This window comes from Zea mays, chromosome 1 (genome assembly GCF_902167145.1).
Source record: "Zea mays cultivar B73 chromosome 1, Zm-B73-REFERENCE-NAM-5.0, whole genome shotgun sequence".
NCBI classification, from domain to species: Eukaryota; Viridiplantae; Streptophyta; class Magnoliopsida; order Poales; family Poaceae; genus Zea; species Zea mays.
This window is the reverse complement of record NC_050096.1, coordinates 85456445-85477405: the sequence shown is the minus strand read 5'-3', so window position 1 is coordinate 85477405 and position 20961 is coordinate 85456445. Positions and strand designations below refer to the sequence as shown.

Genomic DNA, 20961 nt, shown 5'->3' with positions numbered 1-20961 from the left:
CCCCCGGATGCATAAACCTACAAAACAAGTTTAGGCCTTGTTCTTAGGTACCCAAACGGTCTTGGGTCCTTTGACATTAGAAACAAGCACCTTGGGTACCCAAACACAAGTCTTGGAGCCCTTGTGTTTTCCCCCAACATATTTGGCAACTACTTTGCCTGATTTGTTAGTTAAAACATATGATGCATCAAAAGTCTTAAATGAAATGTTATGATCATTTAATGCAATAGGAGATTTCTTTTTAGGCAATTTATCATGGGTTGATTGCCTAGAGCTAGATGCCTAGAGCTAGATGCCTCACTCTTATACATAAAAGCATGATGAGAGCCAGAGTGAGACTTCCTAGAATGAATTTTCCTAATTTTGTGTTCGGGATAACCAACAGGATATAAAATATAGCCCTCGTTATCCTCAACCATGGGAGCTTTGCCCTTAACAAAGTTAGACAATTTCTTAGGGGCATTAAGCTTGACATTGTCTCCCTGTTGGAAGCCAATGTCATCCTTAATGCCTGGGTGTCTCCCACTATAGAGCATGCTTCTAGCAAATTTAAATTTTTCATTTTTTAAGTCATGCTCATTAATTTTGGCACTAAGTTGAGCTATGTGATCATTTTGTTGTTTAATTAAAGCTAGGTGATCATGAAAAGCATCAACATTAATGTCTCTACATTTAGTACAAATAGTAACATGCTCAATGGTAGATGTAGAGGGTTTGCAAACATTTAATTCATCAATCTTAGCATGTAACATGACATTTTCATTTCTAAGATTGGAAACAATGTCATTGTAAACATTTAAATTTTTAGCCTTAGCAATTAGCTTATCATTCTCAGTTTTAAGGCAAGAAATTGATTCATTTAATTTGTCTATCTTAGCAAGTAAACTAGCATTATCATTTTTAAGATTGGCAAAAGAATCATCACAAACATTTAACTTCTCAACCTTAGCAATTAATTTAGCATTCTCAAATCTAAGGTTGGAAATAGTGTCATGGCAAGTGCTTAGCTCACTAGTTCATTTTTCACATTTTTCTACTTCCTGAGCATAAGCATTTTTAACCTTAACATGCTTCTTGTTTTCTTTAATAAGGAAGTCCTCTTGGCTATCCAAGAGTTCACCCTTCTCATGAATAGCACCTATCAATTCATTTAATTTTTTTCCTTTTGTTGCATGTTTAGGTTGGCAAAAAGGGCAAGTAAATTATCCTCATCATCACTAGAGTTCTCCTCATCACTAGATGTTGCATATTTAGTGGAGGCTCTAGATTTTACCTTCTTTTTGCCGTCTTTTGCCATGAGGCACTTGTGGCCGACGTTGGGGAAGAGGAAACCCTTGTTGACGGTGATGTTTGCGATGTCCTCGTCGGAGGAGGAGTCAGTGGAGCTCTCGTCGGAGTCCCACTCCCGGCATACATGGGCATCGCCGCCCTTCTTCTTGTAATATTTCTTCTTCTCCTTCCTTCTTCCCTTCTTGTCGTCGCCCCCGTCACTATCACTTGATAATGGACATTTATCAATGAAATGACCGAGCTTACCACACTTGTAGCAAACCTTCTTGGAACGGGTTTTGTAGTCTCTCCCCTTCCTTTGCTTGAGGATTTGGCGAAAGCTCTTGATGATGAGCGCCATCTCCTCGTTGTCGAGCTTGGAGGCATCGATGGGGAGCCTACTTGATGTAGACTCTTCTTTCTCCTCTGTCGCTTTGAAGGCGACGGGTTGCACCTCGGGTGTGGAGGTAGCGCCTCGCTCGATGATTTGTTTTGAGCCTTTGATCATCAATTCAAAGCTCACAAATTTTCCTATAACTTCATCGGGAGACATTAGCTTATATCTAGGATCACCATGAATTAATTGAACTTGAGTAGGGTTAAGAAAAACGAGTGATCTAAGAATAACCTTGAGCATCTCATGGTCATCCCATTTTGTGCTCCCGAGGTTGCGCACTTGGTTTACCAAGATCTTGAGCCGGTTGTACATGGCTTGTGGCTCCTCCCCTTGGTTGAGCATGAATCGACCGAGCTCCCCCTCGATCGTTTCCCGCTTGGTGATCTTGGTCACCTCATCTCCTTCGTGCGCGGTCTTGAGCACGTCCCAAATCTCTTTGGCACTCTTCAACCCTTGCACTTTATTATACTCCTCTCGACTTAGAGAGGCGGGGAGTATAGTAGTGGCTTGGGAGTTGAAGTGCCGGATTTGGGCTACCTCGTCCGAGTCATAACCTTCATCCCCCACGGATGGTTCCTGCGCTCCAAATTCAATAATGTCCCAAATGCTACCGTGGAGTGAGGTTAGATGGTTCCTCATTTTATCACTCCACATACAATAATCTTCACCGTCAAAAACCGGTGGTTTGCCTAATGGGACGGAAAGTAAAGGAGTGTGTTTGGAAATGCGAGGATAGCATAAGGGGATCTTACTAAACTTCTTGCGCTCATGGTGCTTAGAAGTGACGGACGGTGTGTCGGAGCCGGAGGTGGAAGGCGACGAAGAGTCGGTCTCATAGTAGACCACCTTCTTCATTTTCTTCTTCTTGTCACCACTCCAGTGTGACTTGACGCGGGGAGGTGATTCTTCCCTCTTCTTGTTGTCGGACTCCCCCGATGGAGCTTTCCCGTGGCTTGTGGCGGGCTTCTCGCCGGTCACCATCTCCTTCTTGGCGTGAGCTCCTGACATCACTTCGAGCGGTTAGGCTCTAATGAAGTACCGGGCTCCGATACCAATTGAAAGTCGCCTAGAAGGGGGGTGAATAGGCAAATCTGAAATTTACAAACTTTAAGCACAACTATAAGCCGAGGTTAGCGTTAGAAATAAATGCGAGTCCAAAAGAGAGGGCGAAAACAAATCACAAGCAAATAGCGAGAGTGACACGATGATTTGTTTTACCGAGGTTCGGTTCTTGCAAACCTACTCCCCGTTGAGGTGGTCACAAAGACCGGGTCTCTTCCAACCCTTTCCCTCTCTCAAACGGTCACTTAGACCGAGTGAGCTTTTCTCCTCAATCAAATGGGACACTTAGTCCCCACAAGGACCACCACAACTTGGTGTCTCTTGCTTTGATTACAAATGTGTTGGAAACAAGAAATGGGGAAGAAGAAAAGTGATCCAAGCGCAAGAGCTCAAATAACACGGCAAAACTCTCTCTTCTAGTCACTAATTGCTTTGAGTGGAATTGAGACTTGGAGAGGCTTTGATTGAATCTAATTGTGTCTTGTATTGAATGCACTAGCTCTTGTATTGAATGTGTTGGCTGAAAACTTGGATGCCTTGAAGTGTGGTGGTTGGGGGTATTTATAGCCCCAACCACCAAAGTGGCTGTTGGGGAAGGCTGCTGTCGAAGGGTGCACCGGACAGTCCAGTGCGCCACCGGACACTGTCCGGTGCGCCAGCCACGTCACCCAACCGTTGGGGTTCGGCCGTTGGAGCTTCTGACAACTGGGTCACCAGACAGTCCAGTGGTGCACCGGACAGGCACTGTTCACTGTCCGGTGCGCCTTCTGCGCGCGCAGTCCGCACTGTTCACTGCATTGTTCACTTTTGCAGATGACCGTTGGCGCTGTTAGCCGTTGCTCCGCTTGGCAGACCGGACAGTCCGGTGAATTATACCGGAGTGGCATTTCCAGAAACCCGAAGCTGAGCAGTTCGAGTGGATTCACCCTGGTGCACCGGACACTGTCCGATGGCACACCGGACAGTCCGGTGCGCCAGACCAGGGCTGTCTTCGGTTTCATTTGCTCCTTTTTATTTAAACCCTTTCTTGGACTTTGTATTGGTTTGTGTTGAACCTTTAGCACATGTAGAACTTATATTCTAGAGCAAACTAGTTAGTCCAATTATTTGTGTTGGGCAATTCAACCACCAAAATCATTTAGGAAAAGGTTTGACCCTATTTCCCTTTCAGTATCCCCGACACAGGGTTTGTTCCCTTATTTGTCTCATGGATAGTTGTTTAGACATCACAATCAAATATTTTGCAGGGAAGTGGCTATTTCTACACGTATAACTAAAGTTTTGTTTGGAACCTCTAAATCTATACGGTTAGCTGCTAAAATTAGCAGTAGAGGTTCCAAATACCTCCAAGTAATTGTTAGCTAACTTACATTTAACAATTAGTTCGCTAGTTAGCTTAACTTAACTAACACTTTGTTAGCTGGCTAAATATTAGCTCTATGGGTTTCAATAGAGTCTAAAGTGATCTCTGTCTCCTCTTAGAAATAATCTTATATACTCCCTCACTTTTAAATTATAAGATACTTTGGCTTCTCTAGATACATTATGTTTACGTGGACGACATGCTGGTGCCTGCCAAAGCCACGCCAATTAATCAGGTTCTGTTCACGACTTATTAGACTAAAATAACAATGGAACAATGTTTAGGGACCTAATTAATCGACTATTCTGAGAGTTTAGAGACCGGCTTAACACACCTGAATAAGTTTAAGTACCGTCAGCACACTTTACTCTATGTTCTATGTAGGTAGAGTGAAAAAAGGCAATATCTAAAATCTTAGATTCGAACACTAATGAGCCGCTAACGCACGAAGTCTTGGATTTAAATCTCACGAAAACATTTTCGAATATACTAATTCGACATTGTATGTGTCAATGTTGAGACAACATATATGTATAATGTTGAAACGTATATACTCAACTAGGTGTGTGCCCGTGCGTTGCCACGAATGTCAAAAATTAGTACTCCCTTTGTTCCAAAATAGTAATCATTTTAGAAAATGAGTGGATTCAGACAATACTGGATGTATATGTTATATATATATATATATATGTCTAAATTAATCATCGTCTATTTGAATAATACAATGCACGTGCGTTGCAAACGAGTAAGGCCTGGTACAATCTGATTTTATTTTTTTCTATTTATCATAAAATATTAATATGGGCTAGTCGAATGTGAACGCGGAACCAATAACTAAGATTCAAACTTGTGCATAATTTTACATTATTTTACAAAAATATGAAGGTCCGTTAGTCGCCAGAAATATGGACTGGATTGGGCTAGTCGACATGAGCCTTCACTACCGGTACCAAGCCATAATCTTGCTCCCGTTAGTCGCCAGAAATATGGGCTAGATTGGACGAGTTGACCTAGGCCTTCACTACTGGTACCAGGCCATGACCTCACCTTCTGGTACTATTTTTACGAGTTAAAATAGACATGGTAAACCATAATGATTCACTCAAAAAGCCACCATACCATTTCATTTCACAGTTCTGATTCTAGTCCCCAAGTTGGGCCAAGGCTACATTTATCTGCTCTGTGCTTTGCAAGTGCATCCCTGAACTTCTTAATCTGCATACTGTGCTCTGTGCTTTGCAAGTGCATCCCTGAACTTCTTAATCTGCATACCACAGTCACCAACCGTATAAGTTAAATCAATTGGTAGCCATTAACGGGAAACATTGGATCTTATCTAGATGCTGGTTGTCGTCGCCGCCCGCTCGTGAGGTGTCCCGGTGAGCTCTCTCCTCTCTTCTTCCTCCCCATTCTCCATTCGCCATGTGCCGATGGTGTCATGGTGATGCGACAGCGAAACACCAACTTGGCAAGGCGACGACTTGTTGACGAGAACAGACCAACTGCTAGCGTTGGACAGATCGACCGGCTCTGATCTGGATTGAATGCTTTGAATTACATATCTCATGTAAAAAGGGATAAGAAATAAGTTCAGATTGCTTTTCGAAAGAAAAATAATAATGATGATGCTTTTGGAAGAAATCAGCTCACAGAGAGAAATGTAAAAGCTGGTGACACTGACATTGACTCCTTCAACCTAGTATTTTGCAGAGAATTTTTAACTGCATCATAGCAGTGCTTCTTACGTTTTAGTTTACTCAATTTCTTTGCACTACAGATTTATGGTTCTGAAATAGCAAAGTCATGTTCCTCGTCCTCCATAACAAGAAGCATGCAGTAACAACTGAAATTCAGGCTTTAGAACATTATCGTGAGTAGTACAGGATCATTTATGTGATCCCTCGCTACATACACACAAAAGGGTGCTTTCTAAGCTATACTGCTACCAGCCTCCACTCGCACACAACACTATAAACCTCTCTGAGCGACACAACACAAAATATTCAGGATATTAGAAATTACATGTCGCCATAGGAGCACTGGATTAACTGGCATGCCCACAACAGCGAATTTTACAACAGTGAAACTTCATGGTGGTTATAAGCTTATTCTGAACTAAGGGTTTGTCGTCAGGACACACGCTTGTTAGGACACCGGATTATTCTGAACTAAGGGTTTGCAGTACAGCACCAGGAAGCCGCTCATTTGTCCTGAACATCATCCTATCAAGTCTGTTCCTCTGACCTGCAGAATCCCCAACCTGGATTTCTAATAGCGTCACTACAGGAGGAGGAGTGACGCTAAGGTCACGGCGTGACATCCACCTGGATGAATTCTCTTGGCATGACATATTTGCGTGCTACATCGATTACTCTGACATTATCAACATCAACCTAGAATGATATCAAGACATAAAAATTACTGTACCAGATAAAGATCCTAAGGTAACCCAAGTGGAACACACACAATGAGGATCTAAAATAATTGGGAACTAACAAGTCAATCTCGTGAAGGCATAAACCATCAAGCACTCACCTGGATGTAGACGTTGGCCTCCTCCGCGAGGTGCGCGTTGACAACTGGCTGGTCCTTGATTCGGTGGCGCAACGATGACGCGAAGCCTTAGGCAGCACAAAGAACATCTGCCTCAACACGACGGCGATCCCTCTCAAGTTTGTCACCATCTGCAGCTACTGACTCAGGTCGGGGGCGGCTCGTGGCCTAGGTGGCAGGTCGGGGACGTCGGCGGGACTGGAGTTCCCTTCTTCACGGCCTCTCACAAATATCGGGCCCTTTAAATAGACGCATCGGTGAGTGGGGCGGGCGCGACAGTCTCGCCATAGAGAACGGAGCAGGGGTGAAGGATGGCGACAATTTCGGCAGTCTTGTCGAGGGGCGGAGGGGGCGGGAAGGGCGACAATCTCGTGGGGGAGGGGGCTAGGCGCGGTCTTCCGGTCACGACGGGCGCTGGCGTCGCGCAACGAGGGAGGGGCGGGGAGGGGCACGGTATTCGCAGGCGAGATCAGCTGGCGTGGGCGTCGGGGGCTGGGTCCATGCGCGGTTGAGGGAGCGAGATAGAGGGTGTGGTCGTGGGCGGCGGCGGGGGCTAAGTGCCTTGCGCGGGCGTGGGAGGAGGACAGAGGCGGGGGCACAGAGGGTGTGGACGCCCTCTTTAGGGTCTTAATAGAGTTGTATAGAAATGTCAAAACAGTAGCGGCATTAATCAGGTACCCAGCCGACACATCGAGTCAAAGCGTTTCACAGGTTATGGTTATCGCTGCCGGTTCGTTCGGTTGCCCATCCACCGCAGCATGAATCATTCTCATGAAGATATATATGCAGGTTTAACTGGTGCGAGAGGCCCATTCGGCACTATAGGTCCTCGGCACAGATGCCGGGCCCAGACAAACGGCCCCGTCCGAACGAGCGAGCTAGTCGTGGGCCAACCTGGCGCCGCACTTGTCACTTTGTCAGTAACAAACTCGCATACTCCCCATTCCTCCGCAGCCCAAGTGCTGACGGCCCACTACGAGTCTAGCCGAGCCGAATCACACATCTCCCCGGCTATTCCGCGCGCGGGATCGGCGAGCTCGACGCGTGGCAGCGTGGGCGTCATGGCCGGGAAGAGCGGCGTAGTACTAGAGTAGTAGACGCCAAATGGTTCAGGTGAAGTTCGCGAGCCCCCAGAAAAAAAAAACATGGAGTTCATTTGCTCGGAGGCCGAGGCTCTCAGTCAACGGGGGCGGTGCGGCGGAGCCAGAGGATGAGGATCAGTGACCACAGCCAAGAGCCACGCACTGGTGGCGCGGTCTCATAAAGATTCTGTACTAGTACAGTAAACTAGCGGTGGCCGGCTGCGGATACCCACCCCCGCCACAATTTGTCAGCCCAGGTGCTCAGGGCTAAACGCCCGTGTAAGGCCTAGTTTGGGTACTCTTGGATTGAAGTGGTTTGGAGAGATTGAAGAGTGTTTAAATCCCCAATAGATCAAAAACTCTCCCAATACATCTCAATCCACTTCAATCCGTCTCATTCCTAGAGTACCCAAACCAAGCCTAATAGGGACCAAGTATTTACGTTAAGTCTGTAATAAGGAACCCGGTTGTGCGTGTGTTGTGACAGTGGTGCGAGTGTGGCCCACTTGTCAGGTTGGCTGTAGCCTGAAAAAGGCAGAACGCTGTGTGTGGCGGACCATTCCAGATCAAAAACAGAAAAGTGAGCATCAGGGTTTTGGCCCCTTGCTCCTTCTCCCGATCCTACCAATCTGCTTGTGACTCACGTCGTTGTGATCGGCAGCGGCCACGGGTGCGGCATTACACAATTTCTCCGGCGACCTGCCAGGCAGATCAGAGCCTCCCACCGGCCACTGGCATCTTCTTTGAACAGACCAAGGATGTCTCTACCCGTTCCCTGTTTCCAGTAACCAGACTTGACTAAACAAACGCTAACCGGAACAAGCTGGATGAACTACTCACTGTCCTTCGACATGGACACGAAAGGTTTGTTTTTCTCTCTCTCTCTCTCTTCCGATTCAGACTACCTTTTGTCGTTGTCGATTCGTAGGCATGACATGCATGTTCTCCGGCTGTCATCGACCAACCGGTGTATCTTCGCGGTGGAGCGACGTGACAATGTGACCACTGTCTGATACTGACCCCCCAGGACCAGGAGCTCGTCGTCCACCGCGCCCCTCTTCCCCACCCCCAGAAACAGACGATCCGACCCATCGCATACTCCATCCATATGCATCCCAGCAGGCACTACTGTACTGTGTGCGCGTCGTGGTACGAAAGAGACACGTACGTACGGTTTCGGGTAAAGGAGAAGCAGGACCACACACAGGTCTTGCGGTTGCGTTGCGTACCGTGCATTTTACCCCACACACACGGCGAGTTGCGCGGACATCAATTTGCTGTCTCCCCCGATGATTATGCTGCTTTCAAGGTAACTAATGATAGTATATACGAAAATCTTGTATATGGCAATATCTCTACAACTATTAAGAGCGAACTGTAGACTGCCCCCGCCTCTACCCAACGCCGCATCCCCTTCCACCCGCAGATAACGCGCACGCCCGCACCACACCCGCCGCGATTCCCTAACGGCCGCGGATCACGCGCTGCCCCCGCCGCCACGATTCCCCTCCCCCTCACGCCCGCCCCCCACGCCGAGATTCCCCAACTGCCCACGGATCACGCGCACAAACCGCCCCATCCGCGAGCCGAAGCAAACCCTAGCGCTGTTGGAGTAGTAGCCTACGACCGATGGCTGCGACGGCGATCCTGCCGGGGCTGGGGACGCAAGTGCTTATCCGGACCGTCCATCCTATGTACCCTACCCCCGCGTGCGTCGCCCCCAGATCCCCTGTTCGTCTGGCGGCGCGCGGAGGCCCCGGGGCGAGAGTTGACGGCGTCGGCGACCTCCTGCCACTGCGGCCGGCGGAGGCTCCCACGGTTGAGGTCGAGGTAGCGCGAGCCCCAGGCGTCGACGAGCGCGGCCGTCTCGCCCTCGCTCCAGCAGTCCTCCCGGTACGGCAGGTTCGGGTTCGGCAACTTCCCGTCCTTCGCTCCTCCTCCCAGATCTCTCCGCGTCACGACGACGCGGCAGAGAAAGCCAGGAACTCCAAAGGTGAAAGGTCCGAGTTCGGGTTCGGAAGCCAACCCACACCACTCCACCACACCCTACTCGAGCGAAGCGAGCCAGCAATGGCGCATCGCGACCGCGGGCCGTGACCGGCGTCGTCGGAGACTGGAACAACAATGGCTGCCGTCGCGCGCGACGGGCTTGCGATGCCCCCAGCGGTTGTGCCCGCGGCGGAGGAGGAGATGCGGTGGTGGAAGCTAGACAGTGGCGTGAGCGCAGTATCGTTCGGGTTCGTGGCCACCGCCATCCTCGTGTCCATGTTCCTCGCCATGGCCATCCTCGAGCACTTCCTTTGCCCCCTGGCCCACACGCTCGGGCACGCGCCGCCCCGGGGGATCCACCGCCGACTCCGCTTCTTCCTCGGCCGCGGCGGTGAGCGTGCCGCTGCCCCCAGCTCGGATCTCGAGGCGGCGAGGAAGCTCCAAGGCCACACGCCCCTGGAGGTACGGCTATGGCATACTGTTCCCACACGCTCTCCTCGCCTCCCGCCCATCTATGGCGCCACACTTTAATGATTTCGTCGCCTGGCCTTTTTCCCCTCAGTTTTCTGTTCTCGCATGGTTTGTTTTTCGCTACTCTGTGTGTCTGCCCATCTGATGGACCTGGTTGCTAATCTTATCGTTCTGTATTCTCTGCTCCGCTTGAACATAATGCAGCAATGGAGCAAAGGCGTCTACTCCTAGCGAGGAAGATAAAACTGCAATGATGTCTTACCATTACCTCTAGCTGTTAAATAATTGATCGTTAAAGAGATCATGCAGCTGCAGTGCAATAGGTTAGAAAATAATACTATCCCTATTATGACTCGACGCATAATACCAGGTGTTTTGTCTGTGTATAGGGAAAGATCATGCATTGCATATAAAAAGTAGGCAAAGGAAACTACTTTTATCTGATACTAACATTTTACTATGTGTTTTGGTGTTGTCAGAACTCAGAACATAGAGGTTGTTGTTCAAATATGCACTTGAGTTATACTAGGACTGATATAACATTGTTCGAGAGACCATATCGTTTAATTATTTTAGTGGGCATGCCAATGTTGATTGCTCCAATTTCACATATGCCCATCATGTACGTACTCTGCTTTTGCATCGAAACTTTTATTAGAAATATTGTTTTTAACTTTTTATTAATTTCATTTGGTAGCACCGCCCATTTATACTGGTCTCTGTAAAGTGGGGGAGAAGTACTTGTTCTGTGCTGTGTGAGGTTAGAATATATAATAATGGCACCAAGAATGTTCGATTTAGCATCTATCCTTGAATGCCATTCCCCTTCTATCTTCTCCAACTTTTATCCTACGGTTAAGTTCAGTAATTCATTTTATACTTGGTCTTAGTGGAAAGGTGTTTGTTATAAAATAGCCAAGGGTTGAATGAGATTATTATACATAGCCAAGAGGTCTTCCCTTAATCCTCTCAATTTAGACATGGGAAATTGGGAATGTGCTTGGTCTTAGCCTTAGCATCTCTATATTAATGCAGTAATTTACATGTTTTATCACATTTTGACTGACTTGTACTCGTTTAATGAAAACAGATCAGACCTCTCTGGAGGCATTACTTCCAGAACACACAGGGTCTTATCTTTGTTGTGGATAGCAATGACCGTGACCGTGTTGTTGAAGCCAGAGATGAGCTGCACAGGATGCTGAACGAGATAAAACATTTTACTAGACCATTTTATTATGATGTTGCTTTCTATCAATAAGCTTTTGTGTGGCAAGTTTTTGAATTTTGCATCTTTGGTGTCATTCACGTGGCAGAGAGCATAATCGGCTAAGCTGAGTGAATGTCATTCTTCAGCAACTTTGAAAAATGGAATATGAAACAAACAAGAAATAATTTGTCTTCTTCAATGAAAAAGTTGTGCAAGTTTTTTTTGGTTTTATTATATTATATTATTTGTTTATTGATATATCCAAGGCTATTATGGTGTCGTCTAGGCGTTGAGCCGCTAAAAAAACCTGGGTGTCCCGTCGCCATGACAAAAAAATCAGCAAAATGAGGGGAGGCAGAAGAGAAGAATTGGAGGACCGGGAAGGCCAAGCACTTGTCTCTGCTTCTATCCCCATCGGCTCTAGACGCTATGGCCATCACAAACTTCTGCAACATCAGGCATCTGGCAGGGGCAGCAGCAGTCAGCAACCCTTGATCTGCGATCTAATGGCAACTGGAGGGGATCTGGAAGGGGACCAGCACCAGCAGTGAGGCAGGGGAGAGGAAGCGGTAGGGAGGAAGGGGTTGCGGGCGAGCACAAATGGAGAACGGGAGAGGGGCAGTGGCAGCGGCAACCTGGAATGCTTATCATGGGGAGGGCTGAGGGAACAGGTAGGTCACACAATATGCCAGGAAGGATATATGGGCTGGTGGGCTGGGACTTAGGGTCTTGTCCTTTTCTTTCCTTTGTGCTGTTGCTTTAAAGTTTCTTATAATCATATGGCATCTTCTTGCCTCACTTTATGATCACCTAGGAACTGCCTAGGCGATTGGAAGCGGTGTCTCACCACACCTTGCCTTGGTGCCTGAGTAATCTTGAATATATCGTATAGATCTTTGGTCTACAGTACTCTAATGAAAATAAGACAAATTCTCTTGAAAATACAAATTTTGTGATAGTGAAATGAAATTCATTTTGTTTGTATGGCAGGATGAGCTACGTGATGCTGTGCTGCTTGTTTTCGCCAACAAGCAAGATCTTCCTAATGCCATGAATGCTGCTGAGATCACTGACAAGCTTGGATTACACTCCCTGCGCCAGCGACACTGGTAAGCAACTAAACAACAGTTATGTACTTTGTAAAGCATCTGTGACTAGGAAGCTACTTATGTGATCATAGCTTGCATTGACTTATCGTGTTGTTTGTGTTCTTGCTGATAGGTACATCCAGAGCACTTGTGCCACAACTGGCGAGGGTCTGTACGAGGGCCTGGACTGGCTGTCCAGCAACATTGCGAGCAAGGTATACATATGGCTTGTTTGTCTCCAGTAAATATATTTGTTCGATCTGCAAATAGTTTTTCCATTTTACCTTTTCCCCTATGCATAGCGTGTTTGAAGCACTGTTTCTCACTACTAAATCAACTTGTTATGATTCCTCCCTTTTCTGCACATGTAGGCTTGAATATCAAATGCGAACTGACTAGGAGCTCCGGATGTATCATGGAAACTTAGGACAGAATCGCCTCTGCAACCTGTTAGGTGTCTTCTACCGGCACAATATATCTTCCAAACCCACAGTCTGGTTAGTGTTTTTTTTGCTATGCAACATTGGGAAAACTGAAACCTTTATGCTATTTTGAATACACGACGATTATTTAAATCCTTGCAGTGAATTTCCTGTCATGGCCCATGTATACCAGTATGCATGACTTTGGTACTTTTTCAGAAATGCACATATTAATTCCTGATAATTGTATTGTACTTGTGATAATAATAAGAATCATCATAATCCTCCGCACGATGGTAATATCGAACATAATACTTTGTGTTGTTTAGTCAGAATACTACCTATTAACTGATGTTCTAGATCTGACACTTCTACCTTACTTTTTTGTTTAGTTACCCGCTCCATCCAGGGGATCATATACTTCTATGGATTGAGCCCTCTGGGTATCTTCTTGTCTATTGTTTAATCTATGTGACTCGTCAAAATTTTGGCACTTTTTTCTTGTTCACCACAATGAAGAAAAGTAATTTCATCCTTGGTTTTGCATCTGAGCTTTAATAATCTTTAATGTGTAATCTTAGGGGCTCTAAAGATATCTTTTCCCTGTGCCTTGTGAGACAAAGTCCATCGACTCGACAGAGAAAGCAACAGTTTGGTTTTGATGGGTAGAACAAAAGAAAGCTTTACTCGACTGCGGATGGTGTCTACTAATCCTGCTCACTTTGCAACTAGAGTGTGTAAGATTTTACCTTCGGCTGATTGTTTTGTGTAAGCAAAGATTGTACTGAAACTAAAGAAGTTGTGTGAGTCGACTCTATTTACCCTGTTGGCCCACTTTTTATGTTGCAGAAGGTTTTCACATCACAATTTGTAAATGGTCTAAATAGTATACATTCATTTTTAATGGCAGCAGTCGTGCAACCTGAATGTATGTCATGTTCCACAATTTGTAAATGCTGGATTTTTCATTTGTTCAATATCCGGCACGTGCAAAACTGGAAAAGAACATTATTCTTTAGTTCTACTTGTGGTTAAGGTCTCACACTCCACCTACTTTTGTGCTTTACCACAATCAAATTGGAAGACCCCAATTTGGACCGGACATGAAGTATGAAAAAAGTGTGCCTGGATTTTTTCCTATCGTTGGACTGAATCACATGCTGCATTTAGAATAACCTATTTTTCGGTAATAACAATTCTCTATCTGCTTGGTAGCAAGATTCATAGCATTGTATTCCTTAGATGTTTGATAACCTGAAATGAATGTTTGCCAATATTTCCTGTATGAGAGAAAAAAATCTTCAGAAGAACTGTTACCGGGTTCAGTGCTTCTGATTTCTGAATGAAGGTTAAACTGTCTGTTTTAAACTAAAACTTTGGTAAGCTTGATTCATTGGACTCTAGCAGGTGCAATACAGAACTCTAGATTGGTGTCATTATCATGGAGCCACCCAGACTAATATACTCTTATATGGGTACCACTTGCTAGCTACCTTTGGACCACTAAGCTTGTATGCACAGAAACAATTGATACTTTATTATGAGTTCTCAATCCTTTGCATTTGCCTTAGTATTCAAATGATTGCAATAGAAATGTATTGAATTATCTTTATGGTACTTTATTGTAAAGATTTGGACGTGTTTGAATAATTATTCCATTTAAATAAGATTTAACTATGTGATATATAGCCGTAGCGACGAGCTACCCAACTAAGATCGACTGCAACCGAGGACAACCCATCCATCTACGTTCGCTTGGGGACAATCGATATTCACATTTGTATTCACAATCTCAATGTATCTTAATAAAATGTATTAATCTCAATGTATGTTAATAAAATGTGTTGATTCCGTAGCAACGCACGGGTATATACCTAGTTAGTTAATTATTCATCGATACTGTACATCCGGACGGGCAGCGGTGGACCCAGTACTATTAGCGCACGTTCGTTTGTGCCGGATTGGTGGATCAGAACGATTTCTAACCGGATTGCTTCTCTAATTTATATAAACTTTGATTAGGTCTTGTTCGTTTGTGTCGGATTACACCTGGAATCGTTCCAGCTAATGAAGGTGCCCTCTTGGAGTTGCTTGACTTGAAATCCTAGAAAATACTTCAACTCTCCCATCATAGACATCTCGAATTTTTGAACCATTATCCTACTAAACTCTTCACAAGTAGATTTGTTAGTAGACCCAAATATGATATCATCAACATAAATTTGGCATACAAACAAATCATTTTTAATAGTTTTAGTAAAGAGAGTAGGATCGGCTTTTCCGACTTTGAAGCCATTAACGATAAGAAAATCTCTTAGGCATTCATACCATGCTCTTGGGGCTTGCTTGAGCCCATAAAGCGCTTTAGAGAGTTTATAAACATGGTTAGGGTACTCACTATCTTCAAAGCCGGGAGGTTGCTCAACATAGACCTCTTCCTTGATTGGTCCATTGAGGAAGGCACTCTTCACGTCCATTTGATAAAGCTTGAAGCCATGGTAAGTAGCATAGGCAAGTAATATACGAATTGACTCAAGTCTAGCTACGGGTGCATAGGTTTCACTGAAATTCAAACCTTCGACTTGTGAATATCCTTTGGCCACAAGTCGGGCTTTGTTCCTTGTCACCACACCATGCTCATCTTGCTTGTTGCGGAAGACTCACTTGGTTCCTACAACATTTTGGTTAGGACGTGGAACTAAATGTCATACCTCATTCCTTGTGAAGTTGTTGAGTTCCTCTTGCATAGCCAACACCCAATCCGAATCCCTTAATACATTTTCTACCCTGTATGGCTCAATAGAAGACACAAATGAGTAATGTTCAAAAAATGAGCAACACGAGATCGAGTGGTTACCCCCTTTTGAATATCGCCGAGGATGGTGTTCACGGGATGATCTCGTTGTATTGCTTGGTGGACTCTTGGGTGTGGCGGTCTTTGACCCTCATCATCTTCCTTGTCTTGACTATTAGCATCTCCCCCTTGATCATTGTCCTCCTCTTGAGGTGGCTCCTCTTGATCTTCATCATCATCATCTTGAGCTTGATCCTCATCTTGAGTTGGTGGAGATGTTTGCATTGAGGAAGATGGTTGATGTTGTGCATGTGGAGGCTCCTCGGATTCCTTAGGACACACATTCCCAATGGACATGTTCCTTAGCGTGACGCATGGAGCCTCTTCATCATCTAGCTCATCAAGATCAACTTGCTCTACTTGAGAGCCGCTAGTCTCATCAAACACAATGTCACAAGAGACTTCAACTAGTCCAGTGGACTTGTTAAAGACTCTATTGAGAGCACCTAGAGGGGGGGGGGTGAATAGGTGATCCTGTAAAATCTTAACTTATAGCCACAACAACTTGTTAGAGGTTAGCACAATAGTTGCCAAGTGGCTAAGGAGGAGATCTTGCACAAAATGACAATCACAGAGAAGACACAGAGATTTATCCCGTGGTTCGGCCAAGTACAAAACTTGCCTACTTCCACGTTGTGGCGTCCCAACGGACGAGAGTTGCACTCAACTCCTCTCAAGTGATCCAATGATCAACTTGAATACCACGGTGTTTTTCTTTCCTTTGATCTTTTCCCGTTTGCGAGGAATCTCCACAACTTGGAGTCTCTTGCCCTTACAATTGAGTTCACAAAGAAATACGGAGTAAGGTGGGAATGAGCAACGCACACAAGACTCGAAAATCAGAGCAACAACACGCACACAAGTCACAACAAGAGCTCGCAATGCAACACAAAGAGTTCACAACTCCACAAGAGCTCTATATGCTATCACAATGAAACGAATGCGTGAGATTGATGTCTTGGTGTTTAGAAGAGTTGTAGGAATGCTTGGTGTACTCCTCCATGCGCCAAGGGGTCCCTTTTATAGCCCCAAGGCAGCTAGGAGCCGTTGGGAACAAATCTGGAAGGCCATCTGTGCCTTCTGTCTCGTGGCGCACCGGACAGTCCGGTGCACACCGGACACTGTCCGGTGCCCGATTTGTTTCCATAAACAGCGCATCCGACCGTTGCTGTCTGAGTCAGATCTGCGCACCGTTGGCGCACCGGACATGTCCGGTGCACACCGGACAGTCCGGTGTATCTTTCCGACCGTTGGCTCGGCCACGTGTCGCGCGCCGATCGCGCGGCCGACCGTTGGCCTGGCCGACCGTTGGCTCACCGGACAGTCCGGTGTACACCGGACAGTCCGGTGTACACCGGACAGTCCGGTGAATTTTAGCCGAAGTCGCCGGAGAAAAACCCGAGAGCGGCCTCTTCGGCCGAGGCGGCCTGGCGCACCGGACACTGTCCGGTGCACCACCGGACAGTCCGGTGCCCCAGACCGAAGCAGCTCCTTGGCTGCACACAGCCAAGTCTTCTCTTCTCTTCTTCTTTCTGTTTCTAACACTTAGACAAATATATTAGTACACAAAACCAATGTACTAAGACTTAGAAACATACCTTTGCTCTAGATTTGCACTTTGTTCATCCATTGCATAAATTCACATTTAAGCACTTGAGTTGGCACTCAATCACCAAAATACTTAGAAATGCCCCAAGGGCACATTTCCCTTTCAATCTCCCCCTTTTTGGTGATTTATGCCAACACAACATAAAGCAACTAGAACAAGTGCAAAATCACTTCAAATGAAAACTCAAATTGGTTTTGATTCAATTTTGGCATATATGGATCATCCTTTGCCACCACTTGGTTTGTTTTTGCAAATCAAACTCAAATCTCTATTTCTATGTCAAACACACATGTTGAGGCATAAAGAGAGTCATTCCAAAAGATATTGATCAAAGATTTCAAAAACTCCCCATAATCAACACTTCTCCCCACAAGAAGCCCATAATCAACACTTCTCTCCACAAGAAGCCAACTTTTGACAATAGAGACAATAAAAGTTTTTTGACACAACAAAAACTCTATTCTACTATTTTCAAAATCTCTCAAGTGGTAGCTGATCCATTTATTGCTTTGGCCTTTATTTTCTCCCCCTTTGGCATCAAGCACCAAAACGGGATTAATCTTGGCCTTTTAACCCCATTGCCTCACCAAAATCTTCAATTAAGAGTACAAAGGCAATAAGATCATAGAGATGAACTTGGAATAAGTTACCCTCTCATCGGAGTGCAGTGGAAGTCTTGCATGGACCAAGTTCACCTTTCCCCTTTCAATCCACCTTCGAGACTAAATCAATCAAACTCAAGCAAATGGTTAGTCTCAAAGGGTCAAGTTGTAACACATCTCCCCCTAAACATGTGCATCACTTTGCAACGGACTTGTGAGGTCCAGGGAGTGTTCGTACAACTTGAGCACCACACTAAGCAACAAAATGCAGAATGAACCTGATCAAATGCATAAACACATGTATGCGACAATTCAATCCAAGTTCCGCGAATCTAAGACATTTAGCTCACTACGCAGCCTGCAAAAGGTCTTCTCATCTAGAGGCTTGGTAAAGATATCGGCTAGCTGGTTCTCGGTGCTAACATGAAACACTTCGATATCCCCCTTTTGCTGGTGGTCTCTCAGAAAGTGATGCCGGATGTCTATGTGCTTTGTGCGGCTGTGTTCAACAGGATTTTCCGCCATGCGGATAGCACTCTCATTATCACATAGGAGTGGGACTTTGCTCAGATTGTAGCCAAAGTCCCGGAGGGTTTGCCTCATCCAAAGTAGTTGCGCGCAACACTGTCCTGCGGCAACATACTCGGCCTCAGCGGTGGATAGGGCAACGGAAGTTTGTTTCTTAGAATTCCATGACACCAGGGACCTTCCTAAGAATTGGCACGTCCCCGATGTACTCTTCCTATCGACCTTACATCCAGCATAGTCAGAGTCTGAGTATCCAACTAAGTCAAAGGTAGACCCCTTTGGATACCAGAGCCCAAAGCAAGGCGTAGCAACCAAATATCTAAGAATTCGCTTCACCGCCACTAAGTGACATTCCTTAGGATCGGATTGAAATCTAGCACACATGCATACGCTAAGCATAATATCCGGTCTACTAGCACATAAATAAAGCAAAGAACCTATCATGGACCGGTATGCTTTTTGATCAACGGACTTACCTCCTTTGTTGAGGTCAGTGTGTCCGTCGGTTCCCATCGGAGTCTTTGCGGGCTTGGCGTCCTTCATCCCAAACCGCTTTAGCAGATCTTGCGTGTACTTTGTTTGGGAGATGAAGGTGCCGTCCTTGAGTTGCTTCACTTGGAACCCAAGGAAGTAGTTCAACTCGCCCATCATCGACATCTCGAATTTCTGCGTCATCACCCTGCTAAACTCTTCACAAGACTTTTGGTTAGTAGAACCAAATATTATGTCATCGACATAAATTTGGCACACGAACAAATCACCATCACATGTCTTAGTGAAAAGAGTTGGATCGGCTTTCCCAACCTTGAAAGCATTAGCAATTAAGAAATCTCTAAGGCATTCATACCATGCTCTTGGGGCTTGCTTAAGTCCATAGAGCGCCTTAGAGAGCTTACACACGTGGTCGGGGTACCGTTCATCCTCGAAGCCAGGGGGTTGCTCTACGTACACCTCCTCCTTGATTGGCCCGTTGAGGAAAGCGCTCTTCACATCCATTTGGTACAACCTGAAAGAATGGTGAGCGGCATATGCTAGCAAGATTCGAATTGATTCTAGCCTAGCCACAGGAGCAAAGGTCTCCTCGAAATCCAAACCTGCGACTTGGGCATAACCTTTTGCCACAAGTCGAGCCTTGTTCCTAGTCACCACCCCGTGCTCGTCCTGTTTGTTGCGGAACACCCACTTGGTTCCCACAACATTTTGCTTCGGACGAGGCACCAGTGTCCAAACTTCATTGCGCTTGAAGTTGTTGAGCTCCTCCTGCATGGCTAACACCCAGTCCGGATCTAGCAAGGCCTCTTCTACCCTGAAAGGCTCAATAGAAGAGACAAAGGAGTAATGCTCACAAAAATTAACTAATCGAGATCGAGTAGTTACACCCTTGCTAATGTCACCCAGAATTTGATCGACGGGATGATCCCTTTGAATCATCACTCGAACTTGGGTTGGAGGTGCCGGTTGCGCTCCTTCCTCCATCACTTGATCACCTTGTGCTCCCCCTTGATCAATCGCCTCCACTTGAGGTACCTGTTCGTCATCTTTGGTTGGGGGATGCACCATAGTTGAGGAAGAAGGTTTATCTTGTTCATCTTGTTCATGTGGCCGTACTTCTCCAATCGCCATGGTCCGTATAGCGGCCGTCGGAACATCTTCTTCATCTACATCATCACAATCAACAACTTGCTCTCTTGGAGAGCCATTAGTCTCATCAAATACAACGTCGCTAGAGACTTCAACCAAACCCGATGATTTGTTGAAGACTCTATACACCTTTGTATTTGAGTCATAACCTAACAAAAACCCTTCTACAGCTTTGGGAGCAAACTTAGAATTTCTACCCTTCTTCACTAGAATGTAGCATTTACTCCCAAATACACGAAAGTATGATACATTGGGTTTGTTACCGGTTAGTAGCTCATACGACGTCTTCTTGAGGAGACGATGAAGGTAGACCCTGTTGATGGCGTGGCAAGCAGTGTTAACGGCTTCCGTCCAAAAGCACTCGGGGGTCTTGAACTCTCCTAGCATCGTCCTTGCCATGTCGATGAGCGTCCTGTTCTTTCTCTCTACCACACCATTTTGCTGTGGTGTGTAGGGAGCGGAGAACTCGTGCTTGATCCCTTCTTCTTCAAGGAACTCCTCCACTTGAAGGTTCTTGAACTCGGACCCGTTGTCGCTCCTTATCTTTTTCACTTTGAGCTCAAACTCATTTTGAGCTCTCCTGAGGAAGCGTTTGAGAGTCCCTTGGGTTTCGGACTTTTCCTGCAAAAAGAACACCCAAGTGAAGCGGGAAAAGTCATCAACAATAACTAAACCATACTTACTTCCTCCTATGCTCAGATAGGCGACGGGTCCGAAGAGGTCCATATGCAGCAGCTCCAGGTGTCTTGAAGTGGTCATCACATTCTTGCTGTGATGCGCTCCTCCCACCTGTTTCCCTGCTTGACAAGCTGCACAAGGTC

The 20961-nt window shown here is 45.9% G+C and overlaps 1 protein-coding gene and 1 pseudogene across 2 annotated transcripts; both read left to right on the top strand.

Annotated features, from left to right (window-relative positions):
- Positions 1-9850: 9850 nt before the first annotated feature.
- LOC118473062 (uncharacterized) lies at positions 9851-10246 on the top strand. Its single transcript, XM_035961493.1, has one exon. It carries the CDS (start codon positions 9851-9853, stop codon positions 10244-10246), a length of 396 nt encoding a protein of 131 aa, XP_035817386.1.
- A 2134-nt stretch (positions 10247-12380) lies between these two features.
- Positions 12381-12923, top strand: LOC109943652 (ADP-ribosylation factor pseudogene; annotated as a pseudogene). Its single transcript, XR_004855278.1, has 3 exons — positions 12381-12505; positions 12618-12699; positions 12856-12923. The product of XR_004855278.1 is annotated as an ADP-ribosylation factor pseudogene (transcript).
- Positions 12924-20961: the final 8038 nt, after the last annotated feature.